Genomic DNA, 22,842 nt, shown 5'->3' on the forward strand with positions numbered 1-22,842 from the left:
TGCAATGCAGGAGACCCTGGTTTGATATCTGGGTTGGGAAGAGCTGCTGGAGAAGGGATAGGCTACCCACTCCAGTATTCGTGGGCTTCCTTGGTGGCTCAGATGGTAAAGAATCTGCCTACAATGCGGGAGATCTGGGTTCGATCCTTGGGTTGGGAAGATCTCTTGGAGGAGGGAATGGCTACCCACTCCAGTATTTTGGCCTGGAGAATCCCCATGGACAAAGGAGCCTGGCGGACTACAGTCCATGGGGTCACAAAGAGTTGGACACGACTGAAATGACGTAGCACAGCACAGCACAGAGATAGATAGGTACCTACATACATAGATGGGTAGGTGGATGGATGGATGGATGGATGGAAAGGTAGATAGATGATAGGTACATAAGTGGTTAGGTAGATGAATGGAAAGAAAAAGAGAAGAGAGAAAGAGGGAAGAAAAAAGGAAAGAAAGCAAGAAGGAAGGAAGTATGGACAGATAGGAAAAGACTATCTCTCTATGCTCTCATAATAAGCTTCATGCCAGGACATAGAACTAAACTCTTATGTATATAGCCTTAGTTTGATCTAAACTGAAAAACTAAAGGGGTTTGAGTTGATTTCCGTTCCTGTGGGTACTCACTACTATTTTAGAATGTTTTACTTCCTGGATTTAATTAAATAATAGAGAAATGTCATTAAAATAAGGCTAATAATTGCATTTAAAATGATATACCATTTTTTGTGGAGTATTTATCGAATCATATAGGCTAAAAACTAAGGGGTTGCCAGGCTACAAAGCATATATACGAGCACCGTGAAATGAAAAATTTAATTTACCCTTCAAATTTTTTTTGGTAGAAGGGTTAATTTTTAAATATTGTAATACTTCAGGGACTTCACAGTTTTACTCTTTCTGTTGAAAGCTTCATCTCTGGATCCTGTGGATTCCTGAACGAGGGTAGACCATGCAAAAGCAGAGATAGGAGGGAGGTTTCCTAGTTTTCCCTGTTCCTCTTGTGTGAACAGAGTTAGATCAAGGTTGAAACTGTTTCTGGTTAAAAAGCACCCATTCTCTGTGATGTGTGCGATGAGGGATTTCAGGACCTTGGACTCGTGCTTTGTGTGAAGCACTATCTCCTCTGGGTTTCCCAGGTGGTGCTAGAGGTAAAGAACCCTCCTGCTAGTGCAGGAGATGTGAGAGACATGGGTTCAATCCTTGGGTCAGGAAGAAACGCTGGAGAAGGAAACGGCAACCCACTCCAGTATTCTTGCCTGGAGAATCCCATGGACAGAGGAGCCTGGCATAGGATCGCAAGGAGTCGGACACACTGAAGTGACTTAATACTCTCTCCCATGGCCAGTTCAAGACCAGGTGACTGCTTCTGATGACATATTTACTAGTTTTCCAGGACAGGAGAAAACCATGGACCGTGTAATATGGTGACCAACTCTCTTGTCCGGAGAATGGCCAGACTTTAACCAGGCTTCTTTCCCATATGCTGTGAAAATAGCTTTTCTTGTATGAAAGGATGACAACAGCTTTGCTTTCTCCTTTTTTATCCAGTTTTGTTTTGAATGTTCTTCCTCAGCAAAGCAAAAGTTGGCAACTCTATGATAGACTCCATATTATATTTTATTTACATTTTCAATCCTTTTTGAGAAATCCACTGGTGGAAAAATAGAGTGAGGGTGTTGTAAAACTTGGTGACGCCAACAGTGGAATTCTCAGATGGACGAGGACCTGAGGGCTTAGTTCATGGGTGTCCAGAGAGGATAGAGCCACAATTAAGACCAGGACCCAGAGTCAAAACACATCCCAACATGTTGAGTTAAAGCGTAGCAGCAAGCAGTGGTTACTCCTCTGTATCTTTTATTGATAGTGCTCTGTTGAAGTTGTTATTGGTTTTAGCTTTTAATCTTTTCCACTGTTCTCACTCATCCATTGGACTTTCCTGGTGGCTCAGACTGTAAAGAATCTGCCTGCCATGCAGGAGACCTGGATTTGATCCCTGGGTCGGGAAGATTCCTTGGAGAAGGGAATGGCAAACCCACTCCAGTCTTCTTGCCTGGAGAATTCCAGGGACGGAGGAACCTGGTGGGCTACAGTTCATGGGGTCGCACAGAGTCAGACCCAACTGAGTGACCGACACTTTCACTCATCCTGATGAGCTCTTCTGGGTCCTGCAATTTAAAAAAGAAAAAGTTGCTCTGTGAACTTGTAATAGGAATGAGTCACTAATGTCTGTATTTATATCGTTTTTACTGCAGTGCCCAGAATAGCACGTACAGCTTTCAATTAGAACACTGGGTTGAAAATATGCATTCATACATAGTAGTGTATATAATCTATTCTTATTTTTTATTTATATTCTTGTCCTTCTTTTTGGTTTAAAGTTTACTTTCTTAACTGGTTCGTTTTTTCCCCCCAGTGACTCAGGGTCCCCTCAGGAAGAGAAAGTGAAGCTGATTAATCTAGACAGCTTTAGGGTAACTAGAAGGAAACAGGTACTGTCTGTAAATTTCATTTTCCAAGATACACAAGCCAGATCAAAAAAAAATTTATCAATAAAATTTGCCATATATATGAAAATGCTCCTGTGAAAATGTTCATTAGGTGGAAACAGAGGACTTTGGTACTCTTACTGTTTCCTAAGACTTCTTGAAGTTTAATATAGTAGCTGGGCAAACTTTGATTCAGATCACCTCTCTGTGATAATTATAATAATTATGATAATAACAGTGATAGCAACAGTGGCTATGTATGGAGCCCTTGCTCTATGATTGGCACTGTCCAAGGTGCTTTATAAAGACAGTCATGGACTTGGCATACCAACCCTATTAAATTGATGTTGCCACCTCCATTTCACAGATGGGGAAGTCAAGACTGGGGAAGGATGAAGAAGAAGCTCAGTTCAGCTTGAGAGTGAAGTCCATGCCCTTAGTCCCCAGGCTCTGAGCATCTTAGTAGAGCAACCTTGAGGAGTCATTTCTCGGTCTTCCATCACATCATGTGTGATGGGTTTATTGATTCCACCTCACAGAGTGGTTCGGAAGTTTCAAGATACTGCCTATGAAATATTCAGCACATCAAGGGGACTATATAAAATGTTCTCGTTTTTATTTTCATGTTCTTATTTCCATAATCCTCAATTCCAATTATTCATATTTTATTTTATATTCCCGTAACATTATCCACTTGGAGAAGGCAATGGCACCCCACTCCAGTACTCTTGCCTGGAAAATCCCATGGACAGAGGGGCCTGGTAGGCTGCAGTCCATGGGGTCGCTAGGAGTCAGACACGACTAAGCAACTTCACTTTCACTTTTCACTTTCATGCATTGGAGAAGGAAATGGCAACCCACTCCAGTGTTCTTGCCTGGAGAATCCCAGGGACGGGGGAGCCTGGTGGGCTGCCGTCTATGGGGTTGCACAGAGTTGAACACGACTGAAATGACTTAGCAGCAGCAACAACATTATCCACTAAGAGTTTTAAATCTGGAGAGCAAGAGTGAGCTTGGAGGAAACCAAGACTATCTAGGTTATTTTAGTTCCACCTGAATCTGAGAGTTTGAATCTGAGCATTTGAATCTGAGCGTTTTAATCTGAGAATTTGAATCTGAGGGTTTGAATCTGTTTTCTTTAGCCCATTCCAGAGCCAAAGTTTAAGGAAGGTAAGCATCAAATCTACTCAGCTGATTATGCTGTAGACATGACTTTTAAATAGACTAGGTAGGATTCTGTGCAAATCTAATCCTTTTGAATCCACTGAGTTCTGGAATAATTTGTTTGTTTTCCTTTGTTTCTTTCTTTCTTTTTTTAATGGAAAACCATGTATTCAGGGGCTACATAGGTCCTTTAATTGATCAGTCCTCAAAAGTTCAGATTTTGATAAATCAGGTTTTCTTAAAGTGAGCAGTCTTAGGTGACATTTCCTGCCACTTTTTAAATCTTTGCACCATGTAGGTTCCTCTTTTGAAGTTAATTTTTCAGCAGTTGACTCCTGTCTGTCAGGTGGTAGTACCACATTGGAACAAATGATCTGATCAGGGAAGCAGTTTAGTGAGGGCAGCCGTGTAATGATCATTTAAGATGGATCATTTTAAATAGGCCACTTAAGTGATTGTTTAAGACGGGATAATGCATCAGACAAGGGACGCCCTGTCAGTAACGACGCTAGGACCACAGGCTTCCCCTAGGACTATCAAAGGACGAGGAGGGCACACATAGCCATCCTCAGTGGAACTCCCAGGCCCGGGCGGGAGAAGCAGGTCCAGGCACGGTGATGTACACCCCGGGAAATCCCGCTATTGGGGTTCAAGTCCAGTGTCTGTCAGCCTAGGTCCTGGCTGTTATGCTGTTCTTACAAAGTCAGAGCTAAGGCACGTTTGCCGCTTCAAATAGTCATAACGAAGATGCAACTTAGTGATTAAAAAGTGAGTGGAATTTCATGCTCTCATTTATTTATTTTCCCTATGGATCAATAATTCTGATTGAGCATTCACCAAACAAATTACAGTAACTACGATAATTATATTTTCTGCCAGCCTGCTCTGCAGATGGACAATGATTCTATTTGATGAGGACTGAGATGGCCTGGGAAGAGTGAAGGAGGGAGTATGTAGTTCTTGATGGTAGCATCAGTGTGATTTGGGGAACTTGTGTTTACGGACACAGAGCCCTCAGTGATGAAAAGTAATATGTCTGTTACTGATTGATGTATTCCCTGAGTTTCTCATTTTTAATTTACACATATGCATACACACACACACACACGCACACACATTGAGAGAAAAAGTGCTCAAATTTTTGTTTCAAGAACCAGTTGCCTTGGGTCCATAATCTGTAATGGTTTCTTAACTGGTGTTAGGCACTGTCAGTTGAATATATAATTTAATTGAAGCCGTTAGAAAAAGAAGCAAGCCTGTAATAGTCAACAGACTGGACCAAGAAGGAGTTGGGGAGATATTAAAGGAAATTCCAAACCCAATAGACCATGGCTGTCACAGCCATGTGGGGAGCTATGTTTGCCAGTGACAAGACAAGATATAACAACTCCTTTGGTCATGTCATGGCCTAATTACATACTTTTCGGGTTGCAGATCATTGACTTGATGGGCCACAAAAAAGCAAATAAAACCTCTCAAATATCATCAAGACCCTTCAACTGTGAAGGGTTTAGAGGCAGGTGAGAAAGCCCAGTGCTTTCCAGAGGCCGGTCAGACACCTCTGATGAGAAACTGTACACAGAAGGCTCTGGATCAGCCATTTCCATTGCAAATAAAGACCTTTCCTCATAGAAGACAGTATTCCAGTCAAGTGGAAGGGAACAGACAGGCCGTAGATAGACTCTGGGGCTTCTCAGATGGCGCTAGTGGTAAAGAATCTGCCTGCCAATGCAGGAGATACAGAAACACAGGTTCGATCCCTGGGTCAGGAAGATTCCCTGGAAGAGGGCATGGCAACCCACTCCAGTATTCTGCCTGGAGAATCCCATGGACTGAGGAGCCTGGCAGGACCCTGCAGTCCACAGGGTCACAAAGAGTGAACCAAAACTGGAAGGGACTTAGCACACACACACACAGATAAGCTCTGAGCTCATGAAGCATTCAAGAATGTGACAAAAATTAAACCCGCTCCCCTATGCCTTTTACTTTTGGTCACTATCACATATCCTAGAAGATCTATCTTTGCAGGTAAGAAGGAATTTTTTATTAAAAACTTCTAGTATTTCTTTTAACGTTATCAAAGCAAGTTCTGGCTCTTATACCCATGAAGAGAACTTGAATTCTCTTCCAGAAGAACTGACTTCTGTTTATATGTAGGCTTTATTTTATTTTCATATTTGTGTGTAATACACGCCTGTTAACAGTCATTGGACAGAAATAAATAACTTATGATTTTCTCCCTAGGGTAGATCACAGTGATTGACTCTTCTGGAATTAGATTCTCCTCCAAACCATAGTGCATTTCATCTTCAATTAACATCCAAAACATTTAGAGTAGGGACTGCTATCAGAATTTAGGGGGATGGTAGTTGGGTAGGAGGGGCTTCCCAAGTGGCTCAATGGTAAAGAATCAGCCTGCAATGCAGGAGACATGGGTTCGAATCCTTTGTTGGGAAGATCTCCTGGAGGAGGAAATGGCAACCCACTCCAGTATTCTTTCCTGGGAAATCCCATGGACAGAGAAGCCTGGCGGGCTACAGTCTATGGGGTCAGGAGAGTTGGACATGACTTAGCGACTAAACCACCATCACCAGTTGGGTAGGAGAGGAAATTGCAATAGCTAACTTGTCCATGCTGTCTTTGTTCCCAGCTTATTCTTGCTACATTATGATGTGTGAATGTTTGGATCAATCAGTAGATTTGGGAGAGAAGATTCAGAATCAAAACCAAACAGCCTTTTCCCTTCATTATTGTAATCACTTAGATTGAAATGCCTTGGCCTGAGAGTCTAGAAATGCATCACATGTCTGATAACCTGGATCAGTGGTTCCCAGTGTTTTTGCAGCTGTGGAATTTCTTTAAAAAGAAAACTAGGATCTCTGGATGCTCCTAACATCCTTATAATCCCTCTAGCATCCTTTTAATCCCTACTTTCATGGGCCAATGTTGTCATTTGAAATTTGATTGCATTAAACGATGAGAGACTTCCCCCACACACACACCATTTCTACATGGTTAAAGGGTTTGTGGATCACTTCTAGAAACTAGAATAGGAGCCCACGTGGTGGGGCTGGGGACACATCAAAAAAAGTGTCCTGGAAAATGTTAGTTCCATTGCTTTCTTAGAATGATAATTTCTCTGCTGTTATTTTTTTCCAATTGTTTTCTTTAACGTCTTTGACTTGAACTTAAAATTAACAAACAGCGGGGAAAGAAGTGCTTCCCTTATTCTGTTCTACTTTCAAGGTTAGAGGGGTTCACACTTAGGGTCCTTAGACACTTGCACTGCAAAGCGTGGTTCCTTGACCAAGCAAATTCCAAATTGGCCTCACCAGGAACTTGTGAGACATGCAGTCTATCAAGCCCCGCTTGGACCAGAATCTACACTTTTAAGATCCCAGGGAGATTTGTAGGCGATTTATGAGAAGCACCATTCTTGAGGTGCTTCAGTTCTACCCCGGTAGGCAGTCAATGGGGCTTCCCAGGTGGCACCAGTGGTAAAGAACCCACCTGCCAGTGCAGGAGATATAAGAGATGCAGGTTCGATCCCTGGGTAAGGAAGATGCCCTGAAGGAGGAAATGGTAGCCCACTCAGGAACTCTTACCTGGAACATCCCATGGACAGAGGAACCTGGCGGGCTACAGTCCATAGGGTCGCAGGGGAGTTGGACATGACTGAAGCGACTTAGCACGCACACGGTCAGTAAACAGCGTTCACTCTGGGTTCTCCCGCCACACGTCTTGCACGTGTAAGAGAGTTTGTAACTTGCTGACTAGTGACTGTCTCCTCTGCTCTCTCCCTTCTTCAAGGAGAAGGTCAGAGTTGCCCGAGGCTGGTTGTCCCTCACAATCCATTTTGTTGTGACTTCCTCCCTCAGCTAGCCTAGGGCCACCGATCATCATTTTCTTTACCCCAAAGATCCAAAGCTAATCAGAATGATCCTGTGCTGTTAACAATATCTCCTCATGGGTTGTGAATAACTGTAGACTCTCCCTGTTATAAAACTTACCCTGGAAAAGTCATATCAGACTCCTCTTACCTTTTTGGAGTCCCTGTTTTACCATCTGCTAAAGGGAGAAAATATACCAGTTAGAATCAGAAAGAGGCAAAGGTGAACACTCACTGTTTTATAAACTGCAAAAAGGTGGTGAAAAGCATGGTGTCATCAATAATTTTTAGAGCATATATGGTTGAGGGCTTCCCTGTTGGCTCAGCAGTCAAGAATCCACCTGCAATGCAGGAGATGCGGCTTCAATTCCTGGGTCAGGAAGATCCCCAGAGTAGGACATGGCACCCCACTCCAGTATTCTTGCCTGGAAAATCCCATGGACAGAGGACCTTGGCGGGCTACAGTCCATGGGGATGCAGAGTCGGACACATCTGAGTGATTAAGCACACACGCACACACATACACACACACACACGTGCATGCACACACACACAATTATTTGAAATTATTGAGGAACTTCCCTGGTGTTCCAATGGTTAAGATTTCACCTTCTAATGCTGGGAGTGTGGGTTTGATCCCTGTGCAGGGAGCTGGGATCCCACATGCCTTGTGGCCAAAAAAAAAACCAAAACATAAAACAGAAGCAGTATTGTAACAAATTCAATAAAGACTTTAAAAATGGTCCAAATCAGAAGAAGAAAGCATTGAATATATATGGACAAAATCAAGCAAATTAAATCCATCTGAAAGGACAGATCGTTTTTAGACGAGGCAGTCTTTCAGGACCCACTGTAACACTAACATGCGGGAACCTGTGCTTCCTCAACTTGTCATTGCCCTGGTTGGGATGTAAAGCGGGGTCTCTCACACTCCTTGTGCCTACTCTTTGACTGGTACATGCATTGGCCAGTCTGCTGATTCGCCTACAGATTGCAATCAGAGAATGAGATTTAGAACCTGAATCTCAGTTCCTAAGTTCCTTATTACACAAGATAATACTGGCAAGCTAATTGACCCTCCACTGTCTCATCATTAAAGGGGTGGGGGGTTAATGAGTGATGCCTGCCTTCCTGAGTGGTTGTGAGAATTAATTGTGTTCATGAAGAGAAAGCTCCTTGCATAGCACTGATGCTCAGTAGCACTCAGGATATTGTCATCAATATCATCATCCTTATTATTATTATTTTCAGCAGCATCACTAAACTAGGAGCATAATTTGTTTTGTTGACTCAAAAATGAGTCCCTTCCTGTGGCAGCAGGTTCTCTGAGTCAAAAATTTTTGCCTCTAGAAGATTTTTTGTTGGTTTTTCAGTCTTGACTTTCATCCTAGAAACATGAAAACACATTGACCTGAAATTGGCCAAGAGAATAGAACTTAAATGTTCTCACCGCAGGCAAAGAAAGGTGACGCGGTGTAATGATGGATATGTTAATTACCTTGATTGTCATACTCGTTTCACAATATACATGGGTATTAAGTCATCAATTTGCGCACCTTTAAAAAAAAAAGGCACGCTGTACAGCCTGGTTATAAACAATGTTAATTTGTCAATCATATCTCAAAATTGGGGAAAAAAATAGGTTGGGCAAAAATGTTTTGAAGGAAGAAGCACCTGGGAACCTTGTGATCAAACAGCCTGTACTTCTGTTCATCTTTCTCCTGGATTATTTCTTCTTTTTTCATGTCCAAGGAGGAGCTGTCAGGCTGCCAGGGGCGCATCAAGTTCGTAGGAAAACACAATCGATTCCCCCAGTGTAGACCCTGCCCCCAAACCAACATGACTTCAAAGAGTCAAGAAAAAAAAAAAACCCCAAACCTGCCTATGTTGCCCTTTTCCCGTCATACTTGATGAGAAGTCCAATGCTGTGGTGGTAGTGGGTTTTCGGAATCCCCAGGGATTAGGACGTTTCTGGAACTTTCCACCATCAGCTCCCTTTGTTTTGCACACAACTCCTAGGTGGACCCAGACCATCTCAGTGTGGCCTCTCCACCATCCAGAGGCTCAACCTGGACACCCTGTGCTTCTCCTGAGCCTCCAGGAGCTCGGAGACCCCCTCCTCAATATGAGGTGGTTTCCCCTAGAACAGCGGTCCCCAACCTTTTGGGCACCAGGGACTGATCTCATGGTAGACAGTTTTCCCACGTCCTGGGGTGGGAGTGGATGGTTTTGGGATGACTCAAGTGCATTGCATTTATTGTGTACTTTATTTCTCTTGTTATTACATCAGCTCCACCTCAGATCATCAAGCATTAGATCCTGGAGGTTGGGGACTCCTGCTCTAGAGAATAATATATGCTGTTCAGAGAATCACCCAGACCCATCTCCAACCTGTGATTGGTACCCCACTGTGCCCTCGTTTGCCTGCCCAATGAAAGCTGAGGTAGAATTTTACCTTCCTGAAGGTTGCAGCCACCTGAAAATGACCTACAACCTCAAAAGACTCTTAACTATCCCCTCTTGCCCTAAACCCACAGCAGCCCAGGACTTAACACAAACAGCCAATGTCTTTGTGGAGGGAGAGAAGCTTACAGTGTTCATGAGTCCATGCAGCCAAAAAAATTAATGTCTTCCCCCAAATGGGCTTCCCTAGTGGGTCAGACAGTTAAGAATCTGCCTGCAATGCAGGAAACCCAGTTTTGACCCCTGGGTTGGAAAGATCCCCTGGAGAAGGGAAAGGCTACCCACTCCAGTATTCCTGCCTGGGAAATCCATTGGACAGAAGAGTCTGGCGGGCTATAGTCCATAGTGTTGCAAAGAGTCAGACATGACTGAACAATAATGTATTCCCCAAAGAAATTGCTTTCCCATTCATGTTCTCATTGATCTGCACATACATATACCAAAAAAAAAAAAAGCCCAAGAGAGGGCTGTGTGTGTGCACACGTGTGTGCAAGTGTGCTGTTTGTTCCCATTTTCCAGATGAGAAAACTGAGGGCCAGAAAGATGAAATGATTTTTCTGTTGGAACACAGCTTGTGCGTGGCAGGGTCCAGCTTCCAGACTCTGCTAGTTCTCTTTCACTTTAGCTGAGAAAAGCAGCGCAGTGGGAACAAGGGAGAGTATTACATTTTGGAGAAACTAACATTACAGAAGAGGGCTGTGCCAAGGTCTCCAGGAAATGGAGGTGCACTTGCGTTTGAGGGTCTACAACTCAGAGGTTTGGTGAGGAAGATTCAAACTGGGGACAGATTCGCAGGCTTTAACTCCTTTCGCATTAAACTTTTTAACGTATGCAATGTTAGTGTAGGAACTGTTGCTCCATGAAATAGTTTTGAATGGGTGTGAATGCATTCCTCTTTTAAAAAATATCAGGATAGCCATTTCAAAGGAGTCTATAGTTAATCTACTTATTCGCTTGTTTTTTGTACTTCATCTTGATTCTACATGACGTACATATGATTTTATATATATATAAAACAACAGGGCAGGGAAAAATATGAATCTGATTGGAATTTGTACAGTTCTAGAACTTTAGAACTGAGTCGGCGGGAGGGAGAGGTAAAATACTGATCACAAGCAAATCAGTCTTCCTTTCAAGGTGATAAAACTGAAATATAAATTAGATTATGAGCTTCGAGACAGCCAAGCCCAGTAATAGACCCTCCTCAGTGGTTTAAAGACCATGAGCATGGCCTCAAATTCCTTAAGCTTAGCTGGTTGCCTTGGAGAAGGAAATGGCAACCCACTCTAGTATTCTTGTCTAGAGAATCCTGTGGACAGAAGAGCCTGGTGGGCTGCTGTCCATAGGGTCGCACAGAGTCGGAAACGACTGAAGGGACTTAGCAGCAGCAGCAGCAGGGGTTGCTGGCCCATTGCAAGCCCTCCTTAAGCATGTGAGGAGTGAATGAATCACATCAGTAAACTGTTTAGCAAAGGCACCCAGTAGAACTGTAATAGGAGCATCTTTGTCTGCATGTTGTATTTATGCAGGAATCCATCATGGCTGGATTCCCCGAGAGTCCAGCAACTTTTTAAATCTGACCAACGACCTGATTAGTGTACCTTTCTACCTGAATTTTATGTGTCTAAAAAGAATCATCTGGTAAACATAGTTATTTAAAAAGTGAGAAATATATTGAACAATGTATTAATTACAAATGCCAATAATTAAAATATCAAGAACTATAAATGATGGAAATCAACAGTAGCACAATTTAATTTAAAAAACAAAAGAACATGCAATTCTTATTTCCTGTAAAGGCAGGTACCTATGTTCAGAGAACATATGTGAGAAATTAGTTCTCAGTGCTGGCAGACATATTAGAAACACCTGTGTGGCTTTTTGGACCTACCTGGGTACCACTCTCCAGAATTCTGATTTAAATGACTGGATCTGGTCATGAATATGTTATATTTTAAAAGATGGTCTGATCATTGAAAGAAAAAGTGTTAGTCACTCAGTCATGTCCGACTCTTAGCAACCCCATGGACTGTATAGCCCACCAGCCTCCTCTGTCTTGGAATTCTCCAGGCAAGAATACTCAAGTGGGTTGCCATTCCCTTCTCCAGGGGACCTTCCCAACCCAGGGATCAAACCCAAGCCTGCTGCATTGCAGGCAGATTCTTTACCATCTGAGCCACCTGGGGAGCCCTGGTCATTGGTATTTTATATTTTTTAAAAGAATCTTAGAGTACTATAATGAGAACCTCTATAACTAACAGATACCCTGGAACTTATAGCTAGAATTAAATTAATTTTGTCCATTGCCATTTTGGGGCTGACATCTGTCAGACCAGAAGACTCCCTTCTCAGGCTGAAGGAATACTTTAGAAGATACCCTTGAAGGATTTTAATCACATACCTGTGTGTCTGTGTGTTAGAGTGAATATTCATAGCATTGGCTACAAGAAGAAACTCACTGTGAGTGGCATCAAGCCTGCATTTTGTGTAACAATAGAGACAAAGATTAACTAAAAGGCCAAAGAAGGGTAAATGACTAGCACCTTTAACAGTACAATTTAAGACCAGTATTATTTGATGGAAGGACATCTCCGGTCTGGCCTTTCCCTCCACCCCCACCTGGGTGGGAAGATTTCTCTGTATCTTATTCATACCTAATCCCTCACATCTCCTCCAGCAACCCTGGCTGGCTATTATTTTCATTTGACTCTTAGAATTCAGCCGTGGGTGGTTTGTCGAAGAAAAGAAAATTGCCGAGAGATGAGATTTAGCCTAAGATGAAAAGCAAGATATTAAGGAAAATATAGCAAGTTCCAGGACTCATTTAAGTGTTCCCACCAGCAGAGTCAGATCCAGTGTCTAGGTGGCCGGTCTGTGCAGAGGTGCCCAACCTTTCTGGCACCGGAGACTGGTTTTGTGGAAGAGTTTCTCCATGGATGGGGGTAGAGTTGGGGGATCCTTTGGGGATGATTCAAGTGCGTCACATTTATTGCACTTTTTTCTATTGTTATGACATCAGTTCCACCTCAGATCATCAGGCCTTAGATCCCAGAGGTTTGGGATCCCTGATCTATGGAAATCATCATAAAACATCATGAAGTTTGGTAATAGATTAAAAGAGAAAAAGACTATGAAAATTCCTCCATAGACAAGCCACACCCATTATGGGCTCCATACCCTTTGTGGGAGCATCCCTGAGAAGAATCTTAGAGAGTGAATGAGACTTGGGGTCTTGGAACCTAAAAAAATAGAACAGATGAATGTATATAATAAACAGACTCACAGGTCTAGGGAATCGTGGGGAAAGGAAGAGAGGAGGGGTAACATAGGGATATGGGACTAATAGATACAAACTACAATGTATAAAAAGAAATAAGAACAAGGATATATTATAAAGTATGGGATACTTAGCCATTATTTTATAATAACTGTATATGGAGTCCAATCTAGAAAAATACTGAATCACTATGTTGTACACCCTAAACTAATATAATATTGTAAATCAGCTATACTTTAGTTATAAATAACAGAATAAAATATCAAAATATCTTGATTATGATTTTTATATTTAAGCGAAAAACAAAAAAACACAAGAGTCTTCACTCAATGCAGCTATCTCGAGTTTACCTCCATCCGTTAACATCTCATTCACATTACATGACCTTTCTCTGTCTCTGTTACCTTAACTGTGAAGATGGGGAGGATAAGAGAGATTGTCAGGAAAAATAAATGAATGAATACATACATACAGCACTCAGCAACCACCTGTCATGGATAAGTGCTCCATCACTGTTAGCTAGTGGCCCTTTGGTGTCCACATTCCAAAGGATTGAAAGGAACACAGCCTTCTGTCTTGTGCTCAGTAATTGACTATATCCTCATTTTTCTTAAATTAGTCATCCTCTCTTCTTCCACAAAGCCTCCCTCTATCCAGCAGTCTTCTGGGAAAGGCAGGCTTTGAAGCGAAAATGAAAATGAATTTGCAAGAGATGTCTCAGCAAGTTTTCCCAAATTTCTCCATGGTAAAAAAAATTACCCAGGACCACAATTCCCTCCCTGGAGGTCTTGTCCAGATAATCAGACTTCTCTCCTGGAAATTCTCATGCAGGTGGTCAGGGCTGAAACCCAGACATCCATATTTTTTAACAAGCATTCTAAGTAATTGTCTTCAGGGAAGTTTGAGACATTCTGGAGTAGAGGGAGGGGTCAAAAATGGGGACGAATTATAGGTTAAAAAAAACAACAACATGGAAAAGAGAATTAGATGCAGACTTACTAGGAAAAAAATGGCAAGACCCCGCCAAGATGAGCTTGAGTAAACCCATCGGGAAGAAGAGGATCAGAGGAGGAAGCAAAAACAGAGAGCATGATATTATGGCCACGTTTCATCAGCTTCTCCTGCAGAAATGGGGTTTAAAGTTCATTCTCTGAGAAGGCTTTCAGAAAGTAAAAGTAACCAGTCCTGGGTCATGTGTGGTTTTCTATGATCCAGCCTCAGAAACCATGTAACTAGGTTGTCTCAGAGACCAGCACAGAAGGTGGCAAAATGGAAGTTGCAAGAGAAGCAAAATCTATAACCAATTCCGTGTTCCAACCCCCTTTCCACTCTGCATTTGTAGCATCCCCAGTGCTTTGTGGCCATGGCTGAGCAACTGCTGCCTCTTTTCAGACTCACTCCCAGACCCATGAAGTCAGGACCCACCAGAGCAGAGTTCAGCTATCCCAGGTGGTGCTAGTGGTAAAGAACCCACCTGCCAGTTCAGGAAAGGGGTCAAATCCCTGGGTCAGGAAGATCCCCTGGAGGAGGGCATGGCAACCCACTCTAGTATCCTTGTCTGGAAAATCCCATGGACAGAGGAGCCTGGTGGATTTCAATCCATAGGGTCGAAAAGAGTAGGTCACGACTGAAGCAACTTAGCACACGTAAATCTAGGAGGGCTTCCCTGGTGGCTCAGTGGTAAAGAATCTGCCTGCCAAGCAGGAGACATGGGTTCAATCCCTGGGTCAAGAAGATCCCCTGGAGAAGGGAAATGGCAACACATGCCAGTGTTCTTGCCTGGAGAATCCCATGGTCAGAGGAGCCTGGCATGCTGCAGTCCATGTGGTCACAAAGAGTCAGTCATGTCTTAGACTTAGAATTGCTACTTAACATCACCATGAATCTAGGAGCTGCCAAGGTGAGAACCAGTCAACTAGACAGGTGCTTCTCTCTTGGCTGTGTAATACACTCACCTGGAGGTCTTTAGAAACTATTGATGCCTGAGACCCACTCCCAGAGCTACCCATTTAATTGGTCACTAGGTTTTCTAGAAGCTCACTGGGTGTTTACTCTGTCTGGCCAAGGTTGAGAAAGATTCTGCCAGACTTAATCATTGACAATCATTGAACAAACCAGTTGGCTAAAAAATCAGATCTAACTGCGTTTGAAGTTTACATCCTCAGGTCTGAGTCGAGAGTGAGGAGCAGACTAGGATTAGCAAAAGGGGACAGGGCCCAGGCCAGCCTCCTTTCCCCTCTTAAGAGTTGACCCGGATGTCCAGAGCACACCTGGGTTGCTCTGATCACTGAGTTTTCCTGTCACTTAGGGCACAGCAGACTGCTTTGCTACATTGTTAATCTCTTTGATCACACCTCTCTCTGGTCATTTGGAGTAAATGATTTCATGGAGAGGGTTGGATCATTTATGGGCAATCTAAGATAAATAGTTTATCTTCAAGTTAAAGCAGGGAGAAACAGAACCACATAAAAATGTCCTAACAGAGGAGGCAGGGCTTCCCGGGTGGTTCAGTGGTAAAGAACCCCCCTGCCAATGCAGGAGACCCAATCCCTGGGTCAGGAAGATCCCCTGGGGAAGGAAGTGGCAACCTGCTCCAGTATTCTTGCCTGGAAAACCCCATGGACAGAGGAGACTGGCAGGCTATAGTCCATGGGATTACAAAAGAGTTGGACATGACTTAGCAATTAAACAACAGCATCAGAGGGGACATAGACACCACAGTGAAACCCGCCCCTTCTTCTCCTCATTCCTCTCTTGACCTGATCTGTGGGGTATCCCTTGCCAGGCTCTTATTTGACAGGCATTTTCTATTAACTGTACTCATAATCAACTGATGAAAGAAAGTGTAGTTTAGAGGGAGACGTGATCACACAGGCTGACTCCAGGGAATTAATGAGCTCTGTAAAAACCATACTTTTCTGAGATGTTAGGATAGACTTCCTGGGATGGAGGGAGATTGCTTGTGTGGATTAAAAAAATAAAAGTCAGTACAGAATTAATACATCTGAATGTCTACTGTTTTTTAGAAATATGTTTATATATCTTTTTTTGGCATTGCTGCAGAGTCCATGGCACATTCCTTTAAATATCACTGTTGATGATAACTCTAAAGTTTGATATAGGCTTGATTTGATAGTCAGAGATCATCTGAGGCAACTCTTCTGAAGACAGTGAGTCATCAACAGGAGTAGTTGCCTTTGTTTGGAAATTTACTCAGGAATCAAAGGCACTGAAAAAGCCAAACGGATTATTAAAAAAACAAACAAAAAAACAAAAAAATAAGAAGAATATGGAGAAAGAGTAGCATTTTTTTTAAAGAGCAAATATATCATGTCAAAAAGAAGAGGGCTATGAAGGACAATCATCACATTTTCTAAAAACCTGGTACAATTCAAGAAAAGGGTCTAGTTTCTTTATAATCATACTTGTAGGCTATATTTTTACAAAGGTTCTCTCTTCATTGGACCATTTATTTTTTTATTATTTCTGTTGGTTGCCTCCCATGATTTTCCCGGAATCTAGCATGCTTGACAGTCCCTTAGGGAAAATTCAGAGGAGAGATTCAAGGTAGTACTGTCTTTAGGATGAGTGAGTAGGGATGCGATGGAGCCACCTCATGAACGAGGCCCTGCCTCGTTGATAAGTGCATAGCTGTTCCAAAGAGCTTGTCTCTTTGGATAAACCAGATGACCCTTCTTGGTTACTGTAGGTTGTTCTTATGGGTGTGCTAGAAACAGAGGTCCTTCCAAAGTGCTTGTTTGATCCACCCAATAATATATTTGTAATTTGAGCTATCTATGTCTTATGCCTCTAGAGGCAGTCCAAGGTGAGCAAGTCAAAACAGATATTCAACTCAAGCATCTTCATTTTCAGGGATATTAAGTTTAGTGCTCCTCAAACCTTGAAAGTTTGATGCCAGGTACTGATGGGGCCCGAAAAGTTTGTGTCAGAGCTGAAAGATAGCCAACATCTAAAGACACTGACTTTGTTTTAAGAGAGGTAATAAATGAACTTAGTTATGACTTTTATTACAGTGGATGAGAAACATAAAAAATGCTGTCCTCAGATCACATATGAGTTTTGTTAAGATTTCATTGTCATGGCAATGATGAGAATCTTCAGCTGAATGTTAGATTCTAGTGAATTTCCAAGTGGTAGCTCCATGTATATTTCAGGGAGTTACCTTCTGCAACAGGAAAACTTTCTTAAGATGTTTTAAGAGATGCTCGATCACTAGACCAATCAAACTGAAATGCATTTGTCTTGGTTCTAGATGATTCCCATGCACAGAAGACTCTAACAAATAAGAATTAGAAGCCTTAGTACTCCTGCCTCTGAGGCATTTAAGAGCCTTGCCGATCTCATTGGGACATTTTTGTAATCTGCCTGACACAGATGTTCTTATTTCTAGAGAAACAGACAGTACCCCTGGATTATAATACATTACCTTGTGGAAATGCCACAGTTGGAAACATCTTAAGAGACTTTTATCATCTTTCTGGATTTATTAAATCAAAGTGAAATAGCGTTTTCCATTTTTATTTTCTTTTTTAATACTGCATCGTTAAAAATAATTTGGCAAGACAGGGTTTATTTCAACTGATGAGTTCTCTTACCTTCTTTATGTAGCAAGCCTCATTTGGTGAGAAAATTATTATCCATAACACAATACCATTTAACGTTCTCTTCAGAAATGATGGCATTGCTTTTTCTTTCCTTTAAAAATTTTTTTAATATTATACTATAATAGTAATAAAGTCTGGAATTGTATGATTTTCCTAGCTAGTTGCAGTATACTCTTTTTCTAATGTCTATTTTTTTCTTTTTAGCATAGTCTCCTTTGAGTGTAAGAAATCCATAGAAGCTCAGTTTGAAAAACCCTAAGCCTTAGAAACCCACCCTGGCATGATAACATGTTAGTAACACATAGTATTAATATCTCATGCAACAGCTATACATGGTCCATGTTCTGACATCACCATGATTTTGTGGAAGGGTTCCCTCGCATGCCTGTTTCATGATCTTCCTCAACTCTCCAAGCCCACAATAGCAACACATTTCCTTGCAACATCCATTCAAACTCAGCACCCTTCCCTTACCTCATCTGACTACATCGAACCAATTGGCAGAGAGTGCATTTCCCCGTGAGCGAGCAGTATTGTGAATTTTATCTTCTCTTCCAGAAATCAGTTCGTCTTCGTTGCAGCAGATGAAATTTCTTGTAACACCTCTGCAGGTAACAAACATCGCTACTTCTTGGTGCATCCATCCGACTCTCAGTATCCTTTGTTTTTCTTTTTTTCCCTTCACATGCTGCAGTCGGTCATGCTAGAAGGTTGAGTTTAAAAAAAAAAAAAGTCATATCTTTGCAGTATAGCTGGAGCTTTTAGGCTCTGCTGTCTAAAAAGACAGTAGGCATTTTGCTAACTTGGATGTTTTATTTCCGGTTTTAATAATACATGATCCAGAAAAGTAAGACTATATTGAATGAAGCCACAATAAAATATTACAGTATAATCAGTGCTCTTAACATTAAAATACTGAATAGGGGAGATTTAGGCACACAGGCATGGGACTTCTATGTTTTGGGACGTATTATGTCTGGGTTCATATGGGTTTCTGTGGGATTATTTGGGATCTTTATGGAATGACTGTTTTATATTATAGGCCCTAAAAGACTGACTCTATAAAGCGGGAGGCATTGGGGAATATAATAATCTCTGTCTTATAAGAAGAGGATCTTCATTCCATTAGTTAAAGATCTATTTCCTTTCTTTTAACACATATTATAAGTAGTAAGGCATGAGAGAGACAGAGTCTTCTGTTTTTAAAATCAGTCAATTAGCAAGTGGAAATTGCCCAGTTGCATGGTGTGTCCATCAAAATAACGCCTGTCTTTTTACTTTGATGTGGTTCAGAACAGTTGTGTTTGGACTTTCATTAGCATGGAATTACTTGATTAAATGTCAAGATAGGTGAGTTGCCTTAACTAACAACAGAATTCTTTTATTTATTTATTTATTTTGCTTTTAAGCCTAAACTGTGACCCAAACAATGACTAGGAGATCTTACCCATGTGTTGCTTTTAGCCAAGAAGGGAGGAAATGACAGCTCATCCCCATGTCATTGAGTGTGCCATGACCTTCAAAAGCATACATTAAACAGAGCCCAACATATAGACATTCATCTGTCACCAATTACATGTTATCAATAGCACAGTGAACAAAAGGCATGTTTGCAGCACTTCATCCCCTGCTTAGGGTCTTTGGAGAGAAAGACATCAGGGGAGCAGGGAGAACTAGAAACAGGCACCCAGCCCTCCCTGATCTATTTCACTGATAGTTTCAGTCTCAATATTTTTAATGGGTTACAGTGTTCCCCTGAGAGAGCCTGAAATATACATGCTCACATGATAAAGCGCTAGCTTACAACCTTCCTAGAAAACCCTGCTCTTTCCCTTCTAACCCCTAGCCTCAAGTATCTCTATTTCTACTGTGAGAGATGGTGAATTCACTAATGCCTAATGGTAGAATGTAGGGAGTCCTATTACTGGAGGTGGTTGGGGGGGACTATAGGAAAAGAGTCACTTAACCTTTGCAGAACCTACAGAGAGAATGGAGCACGCAACTGAAGGGGAAATCAGCTTGGGGTGGGGAGGAATGTCGGTTTAAAATGTTAATGAGCATCTTTTGTGGCTATGCTGGTCATCCAGAGCCTCCATCCTCCCAGTGAGCCTGAATGCATGTTCCAGTGTATCTTAGGCTCTATTTTGACATCATAAGTCAAACACTGCGAAGTTACCACCTAAGAGGTAGATCTCGATTTTGCCCTGTGACTTAACAAACCCTGCCTTGTAAGCAAGTGGTCTGCACATAATACATCGAGGAGAAGCTGCAGATAATGAAAGTTTGCCCGAATCGAGAGAGTGTCTTCGCCTACCTTGTCTAATTTAGGATGGCTGCTCCGTAAATTCTTAATGAATTGCTATTGATCAAATTTCAAATTGAGAGAGATATCCCTGTGGCTTTGATGGTCATATTAATAATATGTTGTATGCTTCATAAAGTTCAATTTGAACTCTGAATTTTGAATCAAGCGTGAAAAAGGAGACACCCATATCCATCAAATGTGAATTATCTCCTAGCCAGATCACTCTCCTCACAGAATGAAAATGAAAAATCAGAACTGTGCAGTCAACAAAGGTTGTGACTCATGGTTTCAATGAAGTCTTGCTCACAGGCTGGGAAAAAACCCAGGGCACCCACACCCTAAGCAACCCAACCATCTGGAATTCTCCCCTCTCTATATAGAATAACACTTCTTGTTGTTCAGCTGCTGTCATGCCTGATTCTTTGTGACCCTGTGGACTGCAGCACACCAGGCTTCCCTCACTATCTCCTGGAGTTTGCTCAAAACTCATGTCCATTAAGTTGGTGATGCCATCCAAATATCTCATTCTCTATTGCCCCCTTCTCCTCCTACCCTCAGTCTTTCCCAACATCATGATCTCTTCTAGTGAATCAGCTCTTTGCATCAGGTGGCCAAAGTGTTGGAGCTTCAGCTTCAGCATCAGTCCTTCCAATGAATATTCAGGGTTGATTTCCTTTAGGATAGACTGGTCTGATCTCCTTACTGTCCAAGGGACTCTCAAGAGTCTTCTCCAACACCACAATTTGAAAGCATCAATTCTTCGACGCTCACACTCCTTAGGGTGGGTCTGTTGAATCCTCATGTCTCCTGGATTTCAGTATTTGACCTCAAGAGGCAACTTATCCTATTTAAATGGGGGGAAAAAGTGATTGATAAGATGCTTAAAATCTGTTTGGAGGGCCTGATTGATTTGATACCTGAATTTCTTATAAGTATGCATTACTTTATGTGGCTGCCTATGGGGGCAGAGATGGCCAGACAGTTTTGTCTTGGCTTGGGGCAGAGGTGGTGAATTACAGATCATCCAATAGGAACAACAGGAACTCTGAAGAGCTTTTCTTTCTGTTCCCAAAGGAAAAGTGAAGATGCTTCCTTGGGTCTTTGATAGAGACACCCAAGTTATTTTGGTAGAGCCAAAATATCAAATATTGATTCTCCTTTGTTAGACACATAGAAGAAACTTGCATGTGTTGTTTATGCGATTCTATTCACATGGGAATGTATTTTTGTTGTTAGTGGTATTGGTTGTTTTCTTCTTAATTTTGTTTCTGAAAGACATGTGTTTACGTGGCTGTCTCATCCACCTTGAACACACCCATGGCTTTCACATTCTGTAACATCAAGAACCTTTGATGAGCTGGATTCTGCAAAAGATGGAAAAAAGGGCAGTGGTTTTTCCTCCTCTTCCATCCAAGTCCTTCCTGTCACTGGGGTTCATTGGAACTTTCTTTAAGACTGGTCAGGGGTTGTAGTTGTAGCAGAATGTGTGAGTCTTATACAAAAACAGAGGTTGAAAAGTACGTGACTTATTTTGATAGAACTGCTGGAAGTTCATGTCAGTTAATTTGTACATGTTGGGTCTTCACTGTTCCATATATCACATTAAATAAGTCCAGAGAAGGCTTTCCTTCCAAGAGCCTCCATCCTAGTGCAGACCAGACCTCAAGTGATAGGATGATACTGGAGGATCAGCTGTGGTCTGACTTCTTTTTTTTATGATAAATTGGACTGCTTCGTGGATTGCAGTGTGACCAGAGCAGAAGAAAGGGAATCTTGCAGCAGACCCCATGAATGAGCATATAATGTACTTGCATGTCAAGTTATGGGCTTCCCGGGTGGCGCTAGTGGTAAAGAACCTGCCGGCCAATGCAGGAGTCCTAAGAGACGCTGGTTCAATCCCTGGGTTGGGAAGATCCCCAGGAGGAGAGCATGGAAACCCACTCCAGTATTCTTGCCTGGGGAATCCCATGGACAGAGGAGCCTGGCAGACTACAGTCCACGGGGTCACAAAGAGTGGGACACAACTGAAACGACTTAGCATGCACGCATGTGGAGTTATGCAATAGCTATAATGAATCATAAAGCAAGGATAGGGTAGAAAGTAAGTCGCAATGCTCCTTTATATTCACCGATCAGAGATGGCCTCTCTGAGAGGGTGACACTTAAGCTGGGACCTGAGTCGAGCCAGGGTGAGAGTCAGGTGAGTAACCGTGGAACCGGAAGCATTTCAGGCTACAGCAGTAGCACGTCCGGAGGCGCTGTGGTCGACGCATGCGTGAAATGTTGAGGCTCGGAGCCTGTACAGAATATGAGTACAGGGAAATTTTCAGAGATAACATCAGAAAGACAGCCAGGGGTCCACACAAATTAGGACTTGGAGGTTACAGAAATCATTTAAGATTTTAAGTGTGATAGGAAGACACTGGAGGGTCGACAGTGGTCTTTTTTTTTTTTTTTTAAATGATGAGTTGGACTGGTTTTTGGATTTGCAGTATGGCCAGAGCAGAAAAATACGGAGTCTTGAAGCAACCCAAGGAGGGGTGATGCTGACCTGGTTTAGGATGATGGCTGTAGAAGAGCTGAAAACTGGTTTATTAGGCTGCATTTTGACAAGAGAACAAACAGAATGTACCAGC

The 22,842-nt window shown here is 42.2% G+C and overlaps 1 protein-coding gene and 1 long non-coding RNA gene across 19 annotated transcripts in view; one reads left to right on the forward strand and one right to left on the reverse strand.

Moving 5' to 3' along the window:
* RBFOX1 (RNA binding fox-1 homolog 1) overlaps positions 1 to 22,842 on the forward strand; it is a 2,444,696-nt gene that overhangs the window by 2,405,648 nt on the left and 16,206 nt on the right. For 9 of the 18 annotated variants that reach the window (XM_061401054.1, XM_061401047.1, XM_061401046.1 and 6 more), the window contains one exon: positions 18,460 to 18,512. The exons of the other annotated variants lie outside the window; for them this stretch is intronic. In XM_061401054.1, the coding sequence (XP_061257038.1) occupies positions 18,460 to 18,512 (53 nt within the window). The remainder of the gene's footprint in view (positions 1 to 18,459; positions 18,513 to 22,842) is intronic. 18 annotated transcript variants of the gene reach the window in all.
* Positions 16,303 to 22,434, reverse strand: LOC133238209 (uncharacterized). The gene is made up of 3 exons (XR_009733468.1): positions 22,336 to 22,434; positions 18,376 to 18,604; positions 16,303 to 16,505 (listed from the first exon to the last, which is right to left on the reverse strand). It is a non-coding gene; the product is annotated as an uncharacterized LOC133238209 (long non-coding RNA).

This window comes from Bos javanicus, chromosome 25, assembly GCF_032452875.1.
Source record: "Bos javanicus breed banteng chromosome 25, ARS-OSU_banteng_1.0, whole genome shotgun sequence".
Lineage (NCBI taxonomy): Eukaryota > Metazoa > Chordata > Mammalia > Artiodactyla > Bovidae > Bos > Bos javanicus.